This window comes from Rhinoraja longicauda, chromosome 3 (assembly GCF_053455715.1).
Source record: "Rhinoraja longicauda isolate Sanriku21f chromosome 3, sRhiLon1.1, whole genome shotgun sequence".
NCBI lineage: Eukaryota > Metazoa > Chordata > Chondrichthyes > Rajiformes > Arhynchobatidae > Rhinoraja > Rhinoraja longicauda.
Window position 1 is genome coordinate 60,339,784 of NC_135955.1, and position 16,785 is coordinate 60,356,568.

The following is a 16,785-nucleotide window of genomic DNA, read 5'->3' on the forward strand; positions in this document are numbered from 1 at the left end:
AAAAGTGTCCTTAGTGTGCATAGATGGCGTTAATGTGCGGGGATCGCTGGTCAATGTGGACTCTAAACTAAACAAATCACTGGGTGTGACTTCCAGGAAATCCATTTGTGCAAGTACAGCCTCCAAATGGTGTGGCAGCAAAGCTTCACAGGTGATGCTGGATCTGCTTCAGGACGCTTTGTGGAGCCTAATAGGAGAAACCAGCTACAAGGACACTTTACACTAAATCTCCTTTCGAAGCATATCACCCACACATTCCCTCACCTTCATCACCCCACTACTGAAGTGACAATCTTCACACGAATGCCAGCCATAGTCTCTCCAACATCACCATTGCTGCTCGTCACCCGAAACCATTAGCTGCAGGGAAGCACTGGATCTTGTACACAGCAGCAACCACCCTTCACCCAAACACTCTTGACCCACCACACCTCCACTTTTACTGGGCATTTCAAGGAGGGAGAATTGAGATCCATTTTAAAATCTTAAAAATTCCAATACATAAAGGCAGCAAATTTGTAGGACAGTTAATTAATGCAGCAAATAAAGCTGTAAAAGCACAGAATTTGAGCAATACTGAAAGTGACAAAATTGTTAATTCTTCATTTGATCACACAAAAAGTGAAACAAATATGTTTGCACACTGTCTCACAGCAGTAAAATATTTGTTAATTCTTTGAGGCACCTCAAAGACCCATCAACATCGAATAGTGTATTCACACAAAGGTGGTGGGGAAAAAATATCGCTTAATTTCACCCACTGCTCAAAAGAATAATACTTTACTGAAGGCAATTCTCCAACTGCAATTTTCCCTTTTGTGTTTTCTTTCAGATAAGAATATAACTGGCGATGCATACCTCAAGAGCTTTTCCATATCAGGGGCCAGAGTGGGTTGCACAAGAAACACAATCACAGGACAGCTTTTAAATACGTGCTAGAAAATTAAACGTCTATTGGGGGTCGAGTTTCTGAGGTCCCATCTGTCTCACTGGAGAATCTTGGACTATCTTTGATCAGATTTTATCTTGTGCTGAACGTTATTCCTTTTATCATGTATCTGTACACTATGGTGGGTTGATTGTAATCGTGTACAGTCTTTCCACTGACTGGTTAGCACACAAAGCTTTTTACCGTACTTCGGTACATGTGACAACAAACCAAACAAAAGTACACTAAATTTGAGCATTCACTAAAGGCTGTCACTTCCCCCATCCAGTCAGGGCAAGCTGAAGGAAGGCCACAATGAAATGTTACCGAGGTAAATAGGGCAGCAAAACAAGCTGCAAAATGCTGGAGTAACAGCAGGTCAGGCGGCATCTCTGGAGGAAAGGAATAGGTGATATTGCTGCAAGCCTCATGTTTCATTGCTTTGTACAAAATTCATATGCCTTGTCAATTAAACAAATGTTTTTTTCTTGATTATTATAAGCACAGAATGTACCGTGCCAAATGAGCCAACCTTTGCACCTCGCCAGATGTGGCCAGTCAGCGTTTTGACTATCCTCTAATGGTTGATTATTAAACTCACAATCGCTTCTTGGCCTCAAATAAAATTTGCTCTGCCAGCAAATTAATCTGCAAGAAAAAGCAGCAGGTTTCAAAGTGTTTTGCCAGCAACTGCATGGGAAAAAATCCTGTCATCAGTACTTCCCTAATGCACAAAGGTCTTGCATTTAATAAAGAGAATGACTTACACAGTGTAGAAAAGCAAGAGTTATTGTTACCCCCCCCCCCCCCCCCCCAGCTATGAACTGACAGACTTGTGGGCAGCAATGCTAAGAGGAACACATGGAACTGTGGATGCTGTAATCTTGATCCCTACATCATTCCTACATCTCTTCCTCTGGCCCCACAATTCATACACCTTTTCCCCTTAGTCTTTTGTTTCCTTTTCATCTAATCTTTGTCAACCCACTTGCCCACCAACCCCCCCCCCCCCCCCCAACACACACCTCTCAATAGTATCTACCTATCACTTGCCAGGCTTTTTCCTGCCCCGACTTTTCCAGCTTTCTGCCCCCTACTAGAATCATTCCGAAGGCTGCTTCCTACTCAAAACATTCTCCAGAGATGCAAACTGACCCGCTAAGTTACTCCAGCACTTTTTTTGCTAACTACAGGGCTCTGAAAAACACACAACTTACACTCTTTTGTAATTGAGGGTCTATACCAGTGTTGTAGTAGTTCAAAGCCTTACATTTTCCAAGTCACCAGCATTGTACTTTCATGGTTCCCTGCTTTTGCAAATGTAGGTCCTACATATCTGACATGGGTTGTCACTGATACAAAAAATTAATGCCTTCAAATTATTATGATCATCAATGTTGCTCGAGTCCTCCAGATGGTTTTTGCTTGCCTGGTCAAATTGACATCAAAAGTTCCAATGAATCCATGAACTTGAAAGTAATTTGCAAGAAATTTTCAGGAAATTGGCTGAAATTGGTGAGGAGGGACCATTGGCAAGCATTTGGTTCCATCCGATTGAGGTGCTATTGACATTGCAGAGAGAGAGAGAGAGAGAGAGAAGAGATTCTGAATGCAGTCCCATTCATCTCACTGCATTCCCTTACTGAATGTATACTTTTCTCTGCGTCATCCCCCACACTCCTCAAAACGACCTGTAAACACCAATCGCCATTATGCAAAGTTCGCAGCTAACCATATAGAATATCAAGAACCAAAATTATACACTTTAACCTTAAGATAATTAATGTTTACAGCAAGACAGATGGATATCCAAATGGTACGCTGCAATAAGTCTGACAAGAATCTTCAATTATCTGAGCAACATTCCACTATAGATTCGAGCTGCCCTGCAATTCTCAAGACAGGCAGTCCAAACAAAATTGATCTTGTCTGCTTTCTCAGCCATTTTATTCTGTACCCAATAAGAGGAACATGAAATCTTGGTGCCATTTACAATAAGATTACATCAAAGGTTAGCAGTTCAGTTGAATGGCAAGGATGCCAGTTACGCAATATACACACAGGTTGATCTACTGAACAAATCAAACTGCTTTAACCATTTGAATTTTTGTCTTTGGCCACTCATTATTTAAGCAGAAAGTATTAAAAATATGATAGAGACTGTGCCCATCCTGCAGTTAGCATCAGGAGAATGTTGGGGTCAAATTAATCATTAAAACAAGTGCTCAATGACAATATTTTCTTGAACTGTCATTTCTCCTGCAAGCACTTGCGTTTAACTTGAGTATTCAACCAGCAATGAAAGTATGATTGCAAATGAGACATAACATGGAAGAGAAGGGGCGGCACAGTGGCATAGCAGTAGAGTTGCTGCCTTACAGTACCAGAGACCTGGGTTCGATCCTGACTATAGGTGCTGTCTGCAAGGAGATGGATGTTCTCCATGTGACCTGCATCGGTTATCTCCGGGATCTCGGGTTTCCTCACACACTCCAAAGGAGGTGGTTTGTAGGTTAATTGGCTTGATATAATTGTAAATTGTCCCTAGTGTGTGTAGGATAGTGTTGGTGTGTGGGGATCGCTGGTTGGCGCGGACTCGGTGGGCCGAAGGGCCCGTTTCCATGCTGTATCTCTGTACTAAGAAGCATTTTACAATTTTCTAATTACTAAATTAACACTTTTTCAAATGTCATGTTAATTAATCAAAAGGTCATCTTTTGCATTCTAAAATTACTCACTGTTTATTCAATAGATTGCAACAGCTGTTCAATCAAATGTCCCAAGGGAAAAAAAGCAAGCCGAAGGAGGAACTTTAGAATGGATGGAGAAAATAAGTTGGGATTTCGAAATCTTAAAAAGGAAAACGTCTATGTTTATGGAAGCAATTTCAGAGAAGCAACTATGTGACTGAAGGGACAGCTGTGAGCAAATGAATTTCAGGGTGCACAGATCCAAGGCTGTGATCGACTAGGGCCCAATATGCATTAGAGAGAATGGGAGGCTGGCTTGATTTAATTTACTGTGGGAAACAAAGATGATAGCTTAAATTTTCTCTTGTTTATTCGTGGTGGTTTATCACAGCACTGGGGCAATTCCTACTTTAAAGGAATAATACAAACTCAGGGATTTTTTGTTGTCATGATGGAAAGGCTTAGATTTCTATTTCACAAGCAGCCTTCATTTAAAGAAAGGTTTTGCCAGGAGAATATGCGAGGATTATTGCCCAAGCAGAACAAGTGTTTCTTTGTTTCCGAGTTGTCAGCAGCAACAAGTCACAAAATAAAGGATTTGCATTATTTAGTTGTTGCTTATGAAATTTTGACCAGTGCCAACTTACAGAAAAATTGCCCAGCTCAGCAAAGGCAAATTGAGGATTGAGGTAAACCTTATCAGCACACAACCAATCACTGTCGAAATATCCAGTCTACATTGCAGTGTTCCCTGGACCCAGCACACTGATGCAATTATAAATAAAGCACATCAACACTTCTACTTCCTGAGAAGATTCCAGAGATTCATTATATCAGAGGATTCTTCTACAGGTGTACAGTATAAAGCATATTGACTGGTTGCATCATGGCCTGGTTCGACAACTTGAATGTCCAAGAGCGGAAAAGACTGCAATAAGTTGTGAACACTGCCCAGTCCATCACTGGCTCTGACCTCCCCACCATCAAAGGGATTTATCAGAGTCGCTGCCTCAAAAAGGCAGCCAGCATCATCAAGAGACCCACACCATCCTGGCCACGCACTAATTTCACCACTGCCCGAGGGAAGAAGCTACAGGAGCCTGAAAACTAACGGTTCAGGAACAGCCATCAGCCTATTAAACACTACAGCCTCAAATAAGCCCTGGACTGCAGTAGACTATTATTATTATTATTATTGCACTACTATTGTTTGCGTATGTGTACTTGTAAGTATGTGTATAGATACACACTGAACTTTTTTTTCTCTCTCATTTATCATATTGTTTACAGTATACTATGTTAACATATTCTGTTGTGTTGCAGCAAGTAACAATTTAATTGTTCTATCTGGGACACATGTCAACAAAACACTCTTGACTCTTGATCTATTGCTGTGTGTCAATCCTCATGCTTGACTTAATTCCTCAAGTACAATAAAGGGCAGCACAGTGGTGCAGCAGTAGAGTTCCTGTCTTGCAATGCCAGAGGCACGGGTTCGATCCTGACCACAGGTGCTGACTGTATGGAGTTTGTACGTTCTTCCCGTGACCTGCATGGGTTTTTCCGGATAGTCCGGTTTCCTCCCACATTCCAAAGTCATGCAGGTTTGTAAGTTAATGGACTTTGGTCTTTGTACACACTTGCTAGGAGTTTTACCAAAGTCCCAAACATCCCAATGAAGTTCTTGCTGACAACTTCCCAAATGCAATCTGCTGTTACTTATCTAAGAGGTGCAGGTCATGTTCTGAGAAATTCACCATCAGTGAAGCTGGAAAACACATGCTTGACCCAATGCAGGTGCAGTGACTCCCTTCATTTGAGCTAGAGGTTTTCAATAAACTTTTGGTTGACCTTAGATTAATGCAAATCAAATCATACTGGGGAGCTCAAAATGAGAGGACAAGACCGAAAAGTTAAGCAAAGATTTGTTTGTTGAAATCAGAGAATATTAAGATTAGGTGTAAAACACTAAAACTTCAGTTAAATCATCAGCAGCAGCAGCAATATACACTGCCTTAATCTCCGAGCTCAGAACAGCATTTCCCTCATTTTACGATTACTATCAGGACAGAGGATCAACCCTGCTTTAAGGAGTTTGGAAGGGTGTGCTAGGTACAACACAGAGCACGAGGGATCAGTTTAGTGAAGCTGCATTATGGCACCACACATGCTCCGATCAGCGCTCAAAAGACAGAATCAAGTGATCTCACAATCCCTGGTCCCGCCATATCTAGATATAAATCGTAGTGGACAATTTAATGGATAATGGGATGCAGCTCCAAGAATACATCTGCCCACAATGATGGTGGGGTCTTGGATGTGACTGTTAACGAGATGGACAGATTCTTGATTAGTACAAGTATCAGGGGTTATGTGGAGAAGGCAGAAGAATAGGGTTGAGAGCAAGAGATAGATCAGCCATGATTGAATGGCAGAGTGCACTTGATGGGAGGAATGGCCTAATTCTGCTCCTATCATTTATGAGCTGACAAAAAGGAATCATTGGTAACAATGTTCAGCACAAAATACTGAACAACAGATGAAACCTTGGAAGAGATTTGGCACAAGCAAACAAATGAAGTCTTGCATATCAGAGCAAGACTGAATGTCTACGTAGTTGACTGGCAGAGATTTCCAGATGGTGCTCCAGCACTGAACTGCCTGTCTAAACAGCCTGGTTAAACCCAGCATCGCTTCAGTGACTCCATTCATCTCAATGGAGAGGAACATACGCAAGGGAGATTGCAAGTCACGGCAAATTTTTGTTTCACGAGTCAATTATTTGGTACGAGGCATTCACAATTGTTCACGATCTGACAGCTGCACCGACCGGTATGCAAGCACAGCTTAATCAGGTGTTGCAGCATTTCAGTGAGATTGTTGAGTAGCAGGAATCTGCAGTTTTCAGTTTTTTGCCGATCTAGTCACATCGGTTCTTTGTAGATTCATTGCCCAGGGAATCCTTTCCCGGCAACTGAGTCTAGTGGGAATGTGTGAGCTGCCTGTTGCCTGCAGTCACACAAGTGAAATTCTGGGCCTAAATTAACCATGAACCTTAATTCAAATGTCTGAATTGGCACCAAGTTTGCACAGAGTTTTGTTTGTGAATGGTCAGGAAGGTAAACGGAGTCAATTGCAAGGCTGCCAAAAACAATATCTTTGGCTGCCCACATGTTCAGCTGATTTATTATAGAAACAAGTTCAAACACAGCTTCAGACTAAACTTGAGATACCGCAAGGAAACAAGTCTTCGGCCCACCGAGCCCACGCTGTCCAACGATCACCCGTACTCTCATTCTATGTCCTATACACTAGGGGCAATTTACAGAAGCCAATTAGCCTACAAACCTGCACATCTTTGGAATGTGGGAAGAAACCAGAGCATCGGGAGGAAATCCACTCAGTCACAGGGAGAACGTGCAAACTTCACTCAGACAACACCCATAGTCAGGATCGAACCCGGGTTGCTGGTGCTATAAGACAGCAACTTTATTGCTGCGCCACTGTGCTGCCCTAAACTGACAACACCCCTGATGTGTCAAAGCAACACAGCCAAAGAGATAATAATAAAACCATGTAAATTTGTACAAACACATTAAAAGCAAGTTGCAATAGAAAAGCCGTGGCAAATCAATTTTTACATTTTAAACAATTATGTTGAAAATCATACAACATTTGTATAATATGACTCAGCTAAACATGGATTGAATTTAGAATGAACCAGAATTGGAATCAGGCTCTTTGGAACAGTTACTCATATTTTTAGGATGTTCTCTTCATGTACTCTCTAGTTTACCAGTGATAGCTGCCCTGGAAAGTTAAATAATGTTTGTCCCAAAGGTGCGAGCAGAAATTTGATTATTTTTGGAAGGGCACATCATTTAATGTGTGTGGATTTAATATAAACATATTAAACTGTTGTTGGGGTTCGGTGGGGTGGGGTCCAGGTCAGGAGTTGAAGAGTGAAGATGACTCTGCCCTGGTTTGCTCTTCGCTACTTTGACTATGTCTACAGCTAATTCAAGTCCACGTAATCTGGAAACCAATGTTAAGTAGTGGGATTGTTCATTGAGAGCAAAGCGTGGTGCAAGAAGAATAAAGTCCAAAAGCACCAATTAACATGTAAATGTGTCTTTCAGGTCTCCCTCCAGGTAGGCACAAAAGAACCAAAGTAATTATCCTACTTCAGGCTCCAGCGACAGTGCATTCTTCCAGAATCACAGCATCAATCATAAATAGCCATCAGCCAAATCAATGCATTCCTTTAATAGCCTGAACTTAGTAGGAGTAATAGTAAGAGATTCAGCAAGTGACTTCCTCAATGATTACCTTCAATATGCACATTTAACATGTGTTAGAATGCAGATAAACAAATAAGGGTAGATAATAGGTAGTACAAGAAAATAACTGCAGATGCTGGTACAAATCGAAGGTATTTATTCACAAAATGCTGGAGTAACTCAGCAGGTCAAAGGGGCAGATAATAGGGATCAGTGCCAGACTGGTTACCAATCTAAAGTAAATGGATTATTTCACTAAAAACGCAATTTACACAATGTACAGCTGTGTACTTGAAATGCAGAATACCAGCATTTCCCCTGCATTGACCATTACCTGGAGGCATCCAGCTACTATAATATTTCCACAGCTCCTTCTATAATTTTTGTCTCCAGGGTTCAGTGTTAGGTTGGTTAAAGAAATTCTCCCCAGATTGATTGTTCACTTTAGGTTCAAATTGCTAAGCAACACAAAGACTCAAACATATTTGAAAGATAAACATTTTTTTCCCCAAGCAGTCAATTGACATGGGTGTTAGAGGTTATGGGGAGAAGGCAGGAGAATGGAATTAGGAGGGAGAGATAGACAATAGACAATAGGTGCAGGAGTAGGCCATTCAGCCCTTCGAGCCAGCACCGCCATTCAATGCGATCATGGCTGATCACTCTCAATCAGTACCCCGTTCATACGAGTCAGGCTGGTGGTATGGATTTGCCGACTGCCACAGGGCTGGTGGCACCTTTCGTCAGGTGGGAACTTTGCTGCAGCTGCATGGACTGTTCGAGTTATAAACCGTTCTCAGGAATGGAACCCTGCTGCAACTTGGGAACGACTTGTATTCGAAAGCAATCCGAAGGATAACATGTAAGTAGAGGCATAAGCAGAACATAAACTGCACAGGGCAACTGTTATACAACTGTTCTGTATAAAATTCCTTCATCATTTTTCCCCAAAGCCAACATGAAATAGCCAAGAGAACTTATCTTCTGCAGTGACAAACTGCATTAGATGGCTACAACTGTTGTTACTTAATCACTTAATTTACAAAGAAGTGCACTCACAGTAAACAAGGTCAAGCCCTTCTTATTCCAGAGGATAAGAGAAAAGTAAGAGTGTGATGCTCTCCCTTGCAGCTATGCATTAGCTGCTGAAAGCAAATGACAAACTTAAGTGATAAATATTTTCCTAGTGCAGATTTATTGACAAGATTTTCTTAATTTGTTGCATGATATCCTGGCCTTATTTTCTTCCCCCCCTCAATGAATAACTAGGCATAAACAAAATGTTGTAAGCAGGAGACCAAGTCAGAGGCCTTTAATTGAAGAATGAGGCCAGCCATGGAAGTCTAAGATAGAGTGCATCAAAACTGCCAGCTCAAACCCTCAATTACTATGCAGCTGCTGGAAGTCACAGCAAATCTAAAGCTGCTCCAGCTAGTTAAACATTTCGTTTTTGGCAAGATGAAGCCAAGAATTTTGCTAGACACCCTCACTCAACACCACTAGGGCCTTCCAGGTTTTTTTTCCCATTTTCCACAAATGCACATTGTAGAGTTTCCCATAACTGACCACTATCCAAATTAAACAACTGCCTGTAGTTGTATAGTCATGAAGAATCAAATAGAATTCGATCAAGTATTCAAAACCTAAAGCAGTATGTGTCTTTGATTTATCATTCACGACAGAGATAAACATGACACGTAGGGGCATTAATGTGCAAGGGGATCTCAGGGTCCAAGTCCATAACTACCTGAAAGTGGCAAAGCAAGCAGATAGAGTGGAAATGGCAGCATATGGTATGCTTGCTTTCACAGTTGGGGCAATCAACACATATCAGGAAGTCATGATGCAACTTTAAAGGGCTTTGATTAGGCAGCATTTGGAGTGGTGCATGGAGTTCTGACCACCCAATCACAGGAAGGCTTTGGAAAGGGTGTAGAGGAGGTTAACCAGAATGATGCCTGGACTGGGAGGGAATTAGATACAGGGAGAGATTGGACAGACTTGGATTATTTTCTCGAGAACGCTGGAGGATACAGGGACACCTGTTAGAAGTATATAAACTATGAGCAGCACAGTTCATAAGTAGACAGTCAGGACCTTTTTCCCCCAGGATGAAAAGAAAATTAAATACTAGAGGGCATAGCTTTAAGGTGAGAGGGGAAAAGTTTTAAGGAGATGTATGGGACAAATTTTTTTTTTTAAATTTACATAGAGGGTGAATGCCCGGAAAGTACTGCCAGAAAAGATGGTTGAGGCAGATACGATAGTATCATTTAAGAGACTTTTGGATAGGTATATATATATATATATATATATATATATACACACACACACACACACACAGAAAGGAGTAACATGAATTATGTGCAGGTAGATAAGTAATGGCCTTGGCATCATATTTGGCACAGACAATGTGCTGTGTTGTTTTGTGTTTGATGATAACGTACACCACTTTAAATTATCTGCAGTAAATAAATGCTCTGGTGTAGGATGTAACATGTTGGTGTGGATTGAAGAATGTCGATCTAACAGAAAACAGACAATAAGAGTAATATAGGCACAAAGAAGTGCAAATGCTGTATTTTTTAAAATACAAAGTGCTGGGGTAGTTCTGGGTCAGGTGGCATCCCTGGAGCACTTGGATAGGTGACTTTTCAGATTGATCCCATATGACAACCTACCTGCCCATCCCAGGTATTGGTACACTAAGTCTTTTCTGAAATGCTTCCAAAACATTAACATCCTTTAAATAATGAGACCAATACCGTGCACTTTTCAATGCCCAATGTAGTTGAAGCATAACCCAAGCACACTTTTGTAATCCAATTTCACCAGCAGTAAAGGCGAGCATACGATTAGATTTCTAAATTACCAGCAAGCTGGTCTTTGATGAAATGGGCAGTGACATCCAGTTCACGTACATCTCAGAGTTGTGCAATCCCTCACTAGTGAAATGCAGTATTTTAAAATTTGTCCCATCACATTGAACAATTTCACATTTCCCTTCCTATACTCCATTTATTAGGTCTCTTCTCACTCGCTTACACCCATCTACATCCCTTCCTCACATGCTTATGTCCTTGTACTCATAAATCTCACCAAAGAGGAAAAGGCACATTCACACACACTTCAGTCAGGACAGCTGGTATCTTAATCACTCAAGGGACTGAATGGCATTTCCTGCAGTGAATTGCACGGTAGCGCAGCGGTAGAGTTGCTGCTTTACAGCGAATGCAGCGCCGGAGACTCAGGTTCGATCCTGACTACGGGTGCTGCACTGTAAGGAATTTGTACGTTCTCCCCGTGACCTGCGTGGGTTTTCTCCGAGATCTTCGGTTTCCTCCCACACTCCAAAGACGTACAGGTATGTAGGTTAATTGGCTGGGTAAATGTAAAAATTGTCCCTAGTGGGTGTAGGATAGTGTTAATGTACGGGGATCACTGGGCGGCACGGACTTGGAGGGCCGAAAAGGCCTGTTTCCGGCTGTATATATATGATATGATATGATATTTGTGTCATGCTATGTCAAAGATTTTAATGATAAGATTTGTTCCATTTGAATCACATAAGCAGCTCCAGTTTTTAAAATCTGGCAGGATAACCATCTTTCATTCCACCTGAGATTTCCTATGATCTGCCAGAGGCTATTTTGGCCCTCGAGTCTATGCCAGCTCAGAAATCAAAACCATTCTCCCATAATATATTCACCCTTCTCCACACCCCCATTCCTATCGTCTTCAGATGTTACCCGTTTGTCGACATGCTCGGAGAATTGACAATGGCCAATTAACCGACAAGCCCACATATCTGTGGGGTGCAACAGAAAATCATAATGCCTGGAGGGAACCCACATGGTCATGGGGGGAATGTGCAAACTCCACAACCAGCACAGGAGGCATGATTGAACCCAAGCCACTGGAACAAGGTAAACAAGAGTTTTGAAGAATGAGGGGGGACCTCATTGCAATGTACAGAATAGTGAAAGGCTTGGATAAAGTGGATGTGGAAAGGATGTTTCCCCTAGTGGGAGCATCTAGGACTAGAGGTCATAGCCTCAGAATTAAAGGACGTTCTTTTACAAAGGAGATGAGAAATTTCTTTAGTTAGAGGATGGTGAATTTGTGGAATTCTTTGACACAGAAGGCTGTAAAGGCCAAGTCAGTGGATATTTTTATGGCAGAGATAGATTTTTGATTAGTACAGGTGTCAGTTATGGGAGGAAGGCAAGAGAATGGGGTTCGGAGGGAGAGATAGATCAACCGTGATTGAATGGCAGAGTAGATTTGATAGGAGTAGAATTACGCAATTCGGCCCATCACTTATGACCTTAAACCATCCCATTTTGCCACCTCAAATTCTTCCCTTAAGGCTAGATAAAACCACGATGTTGACATGATCTTTTCTACTGATGGACATAATTGACAAGTTTTTCCCAAATTAAGAATTTTCAACCTTTTCAGAGGTTATTGCAGACAATATCAAAATTAATCCTCTTATCACTGCCTCCCAATGTCAAAATGGAAGTTTGGGAATAGTTTCATAATCCCAATCAACGTGTATTATTTAGCCATAATAACATTAAAACAAGTATTCCAATGTCAATGACTCAACATTGATAAAATCAACATGAACCAACAGTGCTTTTAACAATCTACTTTAAATTGAGAAACTTAAGGGTCTGTCCCACTTTAGGCGATTTTAAGGCGACTGCCGGTGACTAGGCTGTCGCCAACAGTTCGCCAGGTGTCGCGGGCATGATCGCGAGGAGTCTTCCAAGAATCGTCGTGGATCTCAGCGCGTTGCTGAGAAATCATCCGGAGTGAAATTTCTCGGTGACAGCTGGCTTGTCGCCAGGTATTGTTTATCGCAGGCGCTGTCGCATGCTGTCCCCAGGTTTGCTAGGTTCTCTTAGATGCATTTAGAAACACATTATATTAAAATAAGTAAAGTCATTTCAAAATACCATAAAATGCTTGTGTTTAACCAATTTATTTACCGTCAGGACATTTGACAGGTAGATTGGAGGCAACAGTTTGATGGTCAGGTAAGCATGGGAATTTTCACAATGTTTTTGGTCTCAACCCAGATATGCAACCCAGAAACCAGATATGCATCTCCCGTACATTTTCAAAGAACGCCCACACACTTTTTTACAAAAATCCACTGAACCACTTTAAAAATACAGCTATTAGTAAACTGGAAGTAAATCCAGTTTATGCCTTGTTACAGTGATGCTTGGTTTTTAAGTATCCCATACAAGATGTTATAGTTCAAAACGCTCAAGTACTTACCGACTTGTCAGTGATTTCAGTGAAAATTAGGACGCTGGAGAAGCATTGACAGCGTGGGAATTTCGCGATGTTTCCGAAGATGGTTTAATCTCGTCCTAACTCAGCATTGTCATGGTCATTGACGTCGGGTAAAAGAAAAGTTCGGCGATCTGCTACGACTTTGACAGTCGCCGGCAGTCGCCTTAAAATCGCCTAAAGTGGGATAGGCCCTTTAGCATCAGTTCTTCAGCTTCTGACTGTTTTGCCAAAACTAGTTTCCCCATACTGGTGTCAGACATACAAGCCTAGTGTTCGATGGATCTACAAGTTTACTGCTAGACAGGAGATTTTGATGCATAAATGTTGCAATAAATTTTGAGACACCACATTCTGAACTCTATAATGCAAAATTAAGAAGCCTCTTAAGAGAAGGCTATATTTGAGCAACATTAGTTATTAAATCAATTTTCAGCTGATGTTAAACTCTTAACAATGGAAAATGTTTGAAACTTCTTAGCTTTGAGGATGTGCATATGGACAGAATTATTATTAATATAAATTGCAATATTTTTCTGCCTGTGATATACGTTTAACCTAATAGAGGGCATTATGTTGTCTACTTATTAATGGAAGGAAATCTTACAGGTCAGAATTAAATGTCAGAAACTTTGGCTTACATTGCACATTATTTTCTGGCTACATTTAATTTCTTAACATGGTGACTGTTGCTGGGTGCCAAATTTTACATCGTAGAGTAAATAGGCAATAATTCTGATTATTAGAACTTTAAGTGCTCTTACTAATGTAATTATGTGAAAGTCTCAAAAGGGTTCAAAATTATTTGCAAGAGATTTCATGTCATGTTACCAGCAGTTTGTCAGGGTGGAATAAGTGGGGGAAAACGTGTCATTTCCTTTCAGTATTATAAAAGAAAAAAAATGATAAATCTAAATAGTAATGTGAAATATACAAAGCTCATCATCAAACCAATTTTGTCTGAAAGTGTTTGAAGTGCCTGAACTGATGTAGATATTGCCCTTACTTGTTCTCGTTGCTGATATCATATCGAGGCATGGGATCCCAGTCATTTCCATTGACATCAAAGCTGGCCATTTGATCCTTCAGCAAGAGGAGAAAAATCACACAACCTCATTAATAAATAAACACACCATCTAATTCATGCATTCTTAAAAGGTTTTCCATACATAAATGATTCAACTCAGCCACAAGAACTGAAGGGAACCATGTGTCAATATCACCCGAAGATAGACAAAATGCTATGGTAACTCAGCGGGTCAGACAGCATCTCTGGAGAAAAGGAATGTGACATTTCGGGTTGAGACCCATCTTCAGATATTTTTCAATATCACCCTCTCCATCCTCCTTGCATAACCTATTGATCTCTATCATGCCCACTGTTTGATTCACAGAATTATTTCCAAGATCATTGAAAATACTGAGGGCTTCCCAACACCTTTAGTTAACATTTTTCAGCATTATCGCTAAATAAGTGAAAAACAGCAATTTAATGGAAACATAAAAGTAGAAAGAAAAAAGTTTGAATATAGGAAACAACTGAACAGGAGCCACATTAAAATGCTTTGAGTGTGCAACTTTCTGGGCATTTATCATGGGGCCAATTACATGCTCAAGCTGCCCTCTTACACCTTTTCTCTTTATACTTAATGACTGGTCAACTGGCTATTTTCATCAACATGTCATTGTGAGACAAGTATCTTGTTAACCTTGATGGGATGTGCCTAAGATCCTGAAGGTACCAGGAGTACAAACTGAATACATGCAGTTGGATAATCGTAATGAAAAGAATGGAATAGAAAATGAGCATGAATTGAACAAATTAGTTTGTCTAATGTCCTGCATTTTAAGTGTAGAGGTGTGCCAAAGGATTAGATGGAGTAGCCTTTGTTGTCCATATTTGTTTTAAATAGAGGAAAACACAACTAACCCAAAATTCTTTGCCATATAGTTTCATCATCTATAATAAGGAAAAAAGGCTCAAATACTTTTTGTATATTTTTATATTCTAATCATTCCATCCTGCACTGTTATTTTTGGAAGATTTCTTAGCAGTACTTGCCATTGTGACAGTTATGATACATAGAAAATATGGTGAATGGAATATAAATGGAGCTCAGGTATACCATTGAGTCGAGGCAGAAACTGTCAGCATTTACCATTTTAAAAAGAAAGTGTAGGAGTATATCAACGGGTCAGGCAGCATCTCTGGAGAATATGGATAGGTGATGTTTTAGGTTGGGACCCTTCATTAGACTGATCCAAAGGGTCACCTATCCATGTTTTCCAGAGATGCTGCCCGACCCAGCGAGTTACACCAGCGCCATTTTTTGTAAACCAGTATTTGCCGTTTCTTGTTTCAACATTTAAGATTAGATTGTACAGAAAAGGGTGGTTGAATGAGCTATCAGAGCTATTAGATGGTGAAGAAATATGATTACAAGTGTTTGTTCACATGGAGGTGAATGCTAGCAAGTCACTTAGACTAAACAAGCTATATTTAGTTAGCAGCTTTTATTTATAACCAAGGAATATAAAAACAATATACACATTCCTTTTAAATGGTTCGATAAAGGATAGAGTTTGGAACCTTCGATGACTTGCCAACATGAGATATTCAAGGCTTGGCCAAGATGTAATCTCAAAGTCAAGGGTCCAATTCCTTATTTAACTGTTCTCTAATTGCACTCAGTGATTTCAGTGGCAATTGGCCTCAAAACAAGGGGAAATAAATCTATTATCTCAAATAGATTACACAGTCCAATTACATCGAACTAGTTTTGCAATCATCAGAAGCACGTCCAGGTGGAGTGGGAGTTCAAATTCCAATTGCAGCAATGATTATGGGTTCAAGATCCACAAAGGAGCAACAATTGCAAACCTTGCAAGCAATCTTGTTTTGGTTTAACTTTAGTGTTGCAAATCCAAGTAACAATGAGATCTACATACATATATTATGTTTTAAAAGTGCACTCAAAGGATTTGAAAAAAAAATACAAGTTAGAACATTTTAATTACTTTTTAAAAAATGAGTATGAGAACAAAGTAATAACATACATAATTCTGCTGGAGGTCAGGGTGATTTCTCTCAATCCCATCATCCAGAATGGTAATCACCACATTGCGGCCAGTGAACCCTCTTCGCCAGGCTCCCACTATGTTCATATCTGACTGGCAGTGGTGAGTATCATCGTTACAATGCTGACAAGTAGAGAAAGTAGATAATAACATCAAATGCAACAACAATACATTCAGCAAAGGTACCCTCTTAACGACATGGCAACATATTCCATGTGATAAGACAAAAATAAAACATTGGACAAATTATTTTGCTCTGTTAGGTGGAGAAGTTAGTTCTTTAAATGGGCACATATCATGTAGCGTCATGGATATGCACATAGCCTCATTGTGCTTAACCTTTACAGGTGTGAAGGGTCCCACTCCTGTCCCCATTCAACAAAATTAGAAAACCCATGGCTTGTTCAAAGTCAGCACAAACTGCCAAGGAGAAAGAATAGTGGGTGGGAAGTGGGTGTGGGATTAAATACTGAATAAATAAAATACAGTACAACTGTGACAA

General features: G+C 40.5%; 1 protein-coding gene across 4 annotated transcripts in view; it reads right to left on the reverse strand.

Annotated features, from left to right (window-relative positions):
- The window catches only part of pcsk5b (proprotein convertase subtilisin/kexin type 5b), a 254,563-nt gene that overhangs the window by 196,280 nt on the left and 41,498 nt on the right, over window positions 1-16,785 (reverse strand). For all 4 annotated transcript variants that reach the window (XM_078396247.1, XM_078396244.1, XM_078396243.1 and 1 more), the window contains exons 4-5: window positions 16,263-16,406; window positions 14,212-14,288 (exon numbers count right to left, since the gene is read on the reverse strand). In XM_078396247.1, coding sequence (XP_078252373.1) covers window positions 14,212-14,288; window positions 16,263-16,406 — 221 coding nt within the window. The remainder of the gene's footprint in view (window positions 1-14,211; window positions 14,289-16,262; window positions 16,407-16,785) is intronic.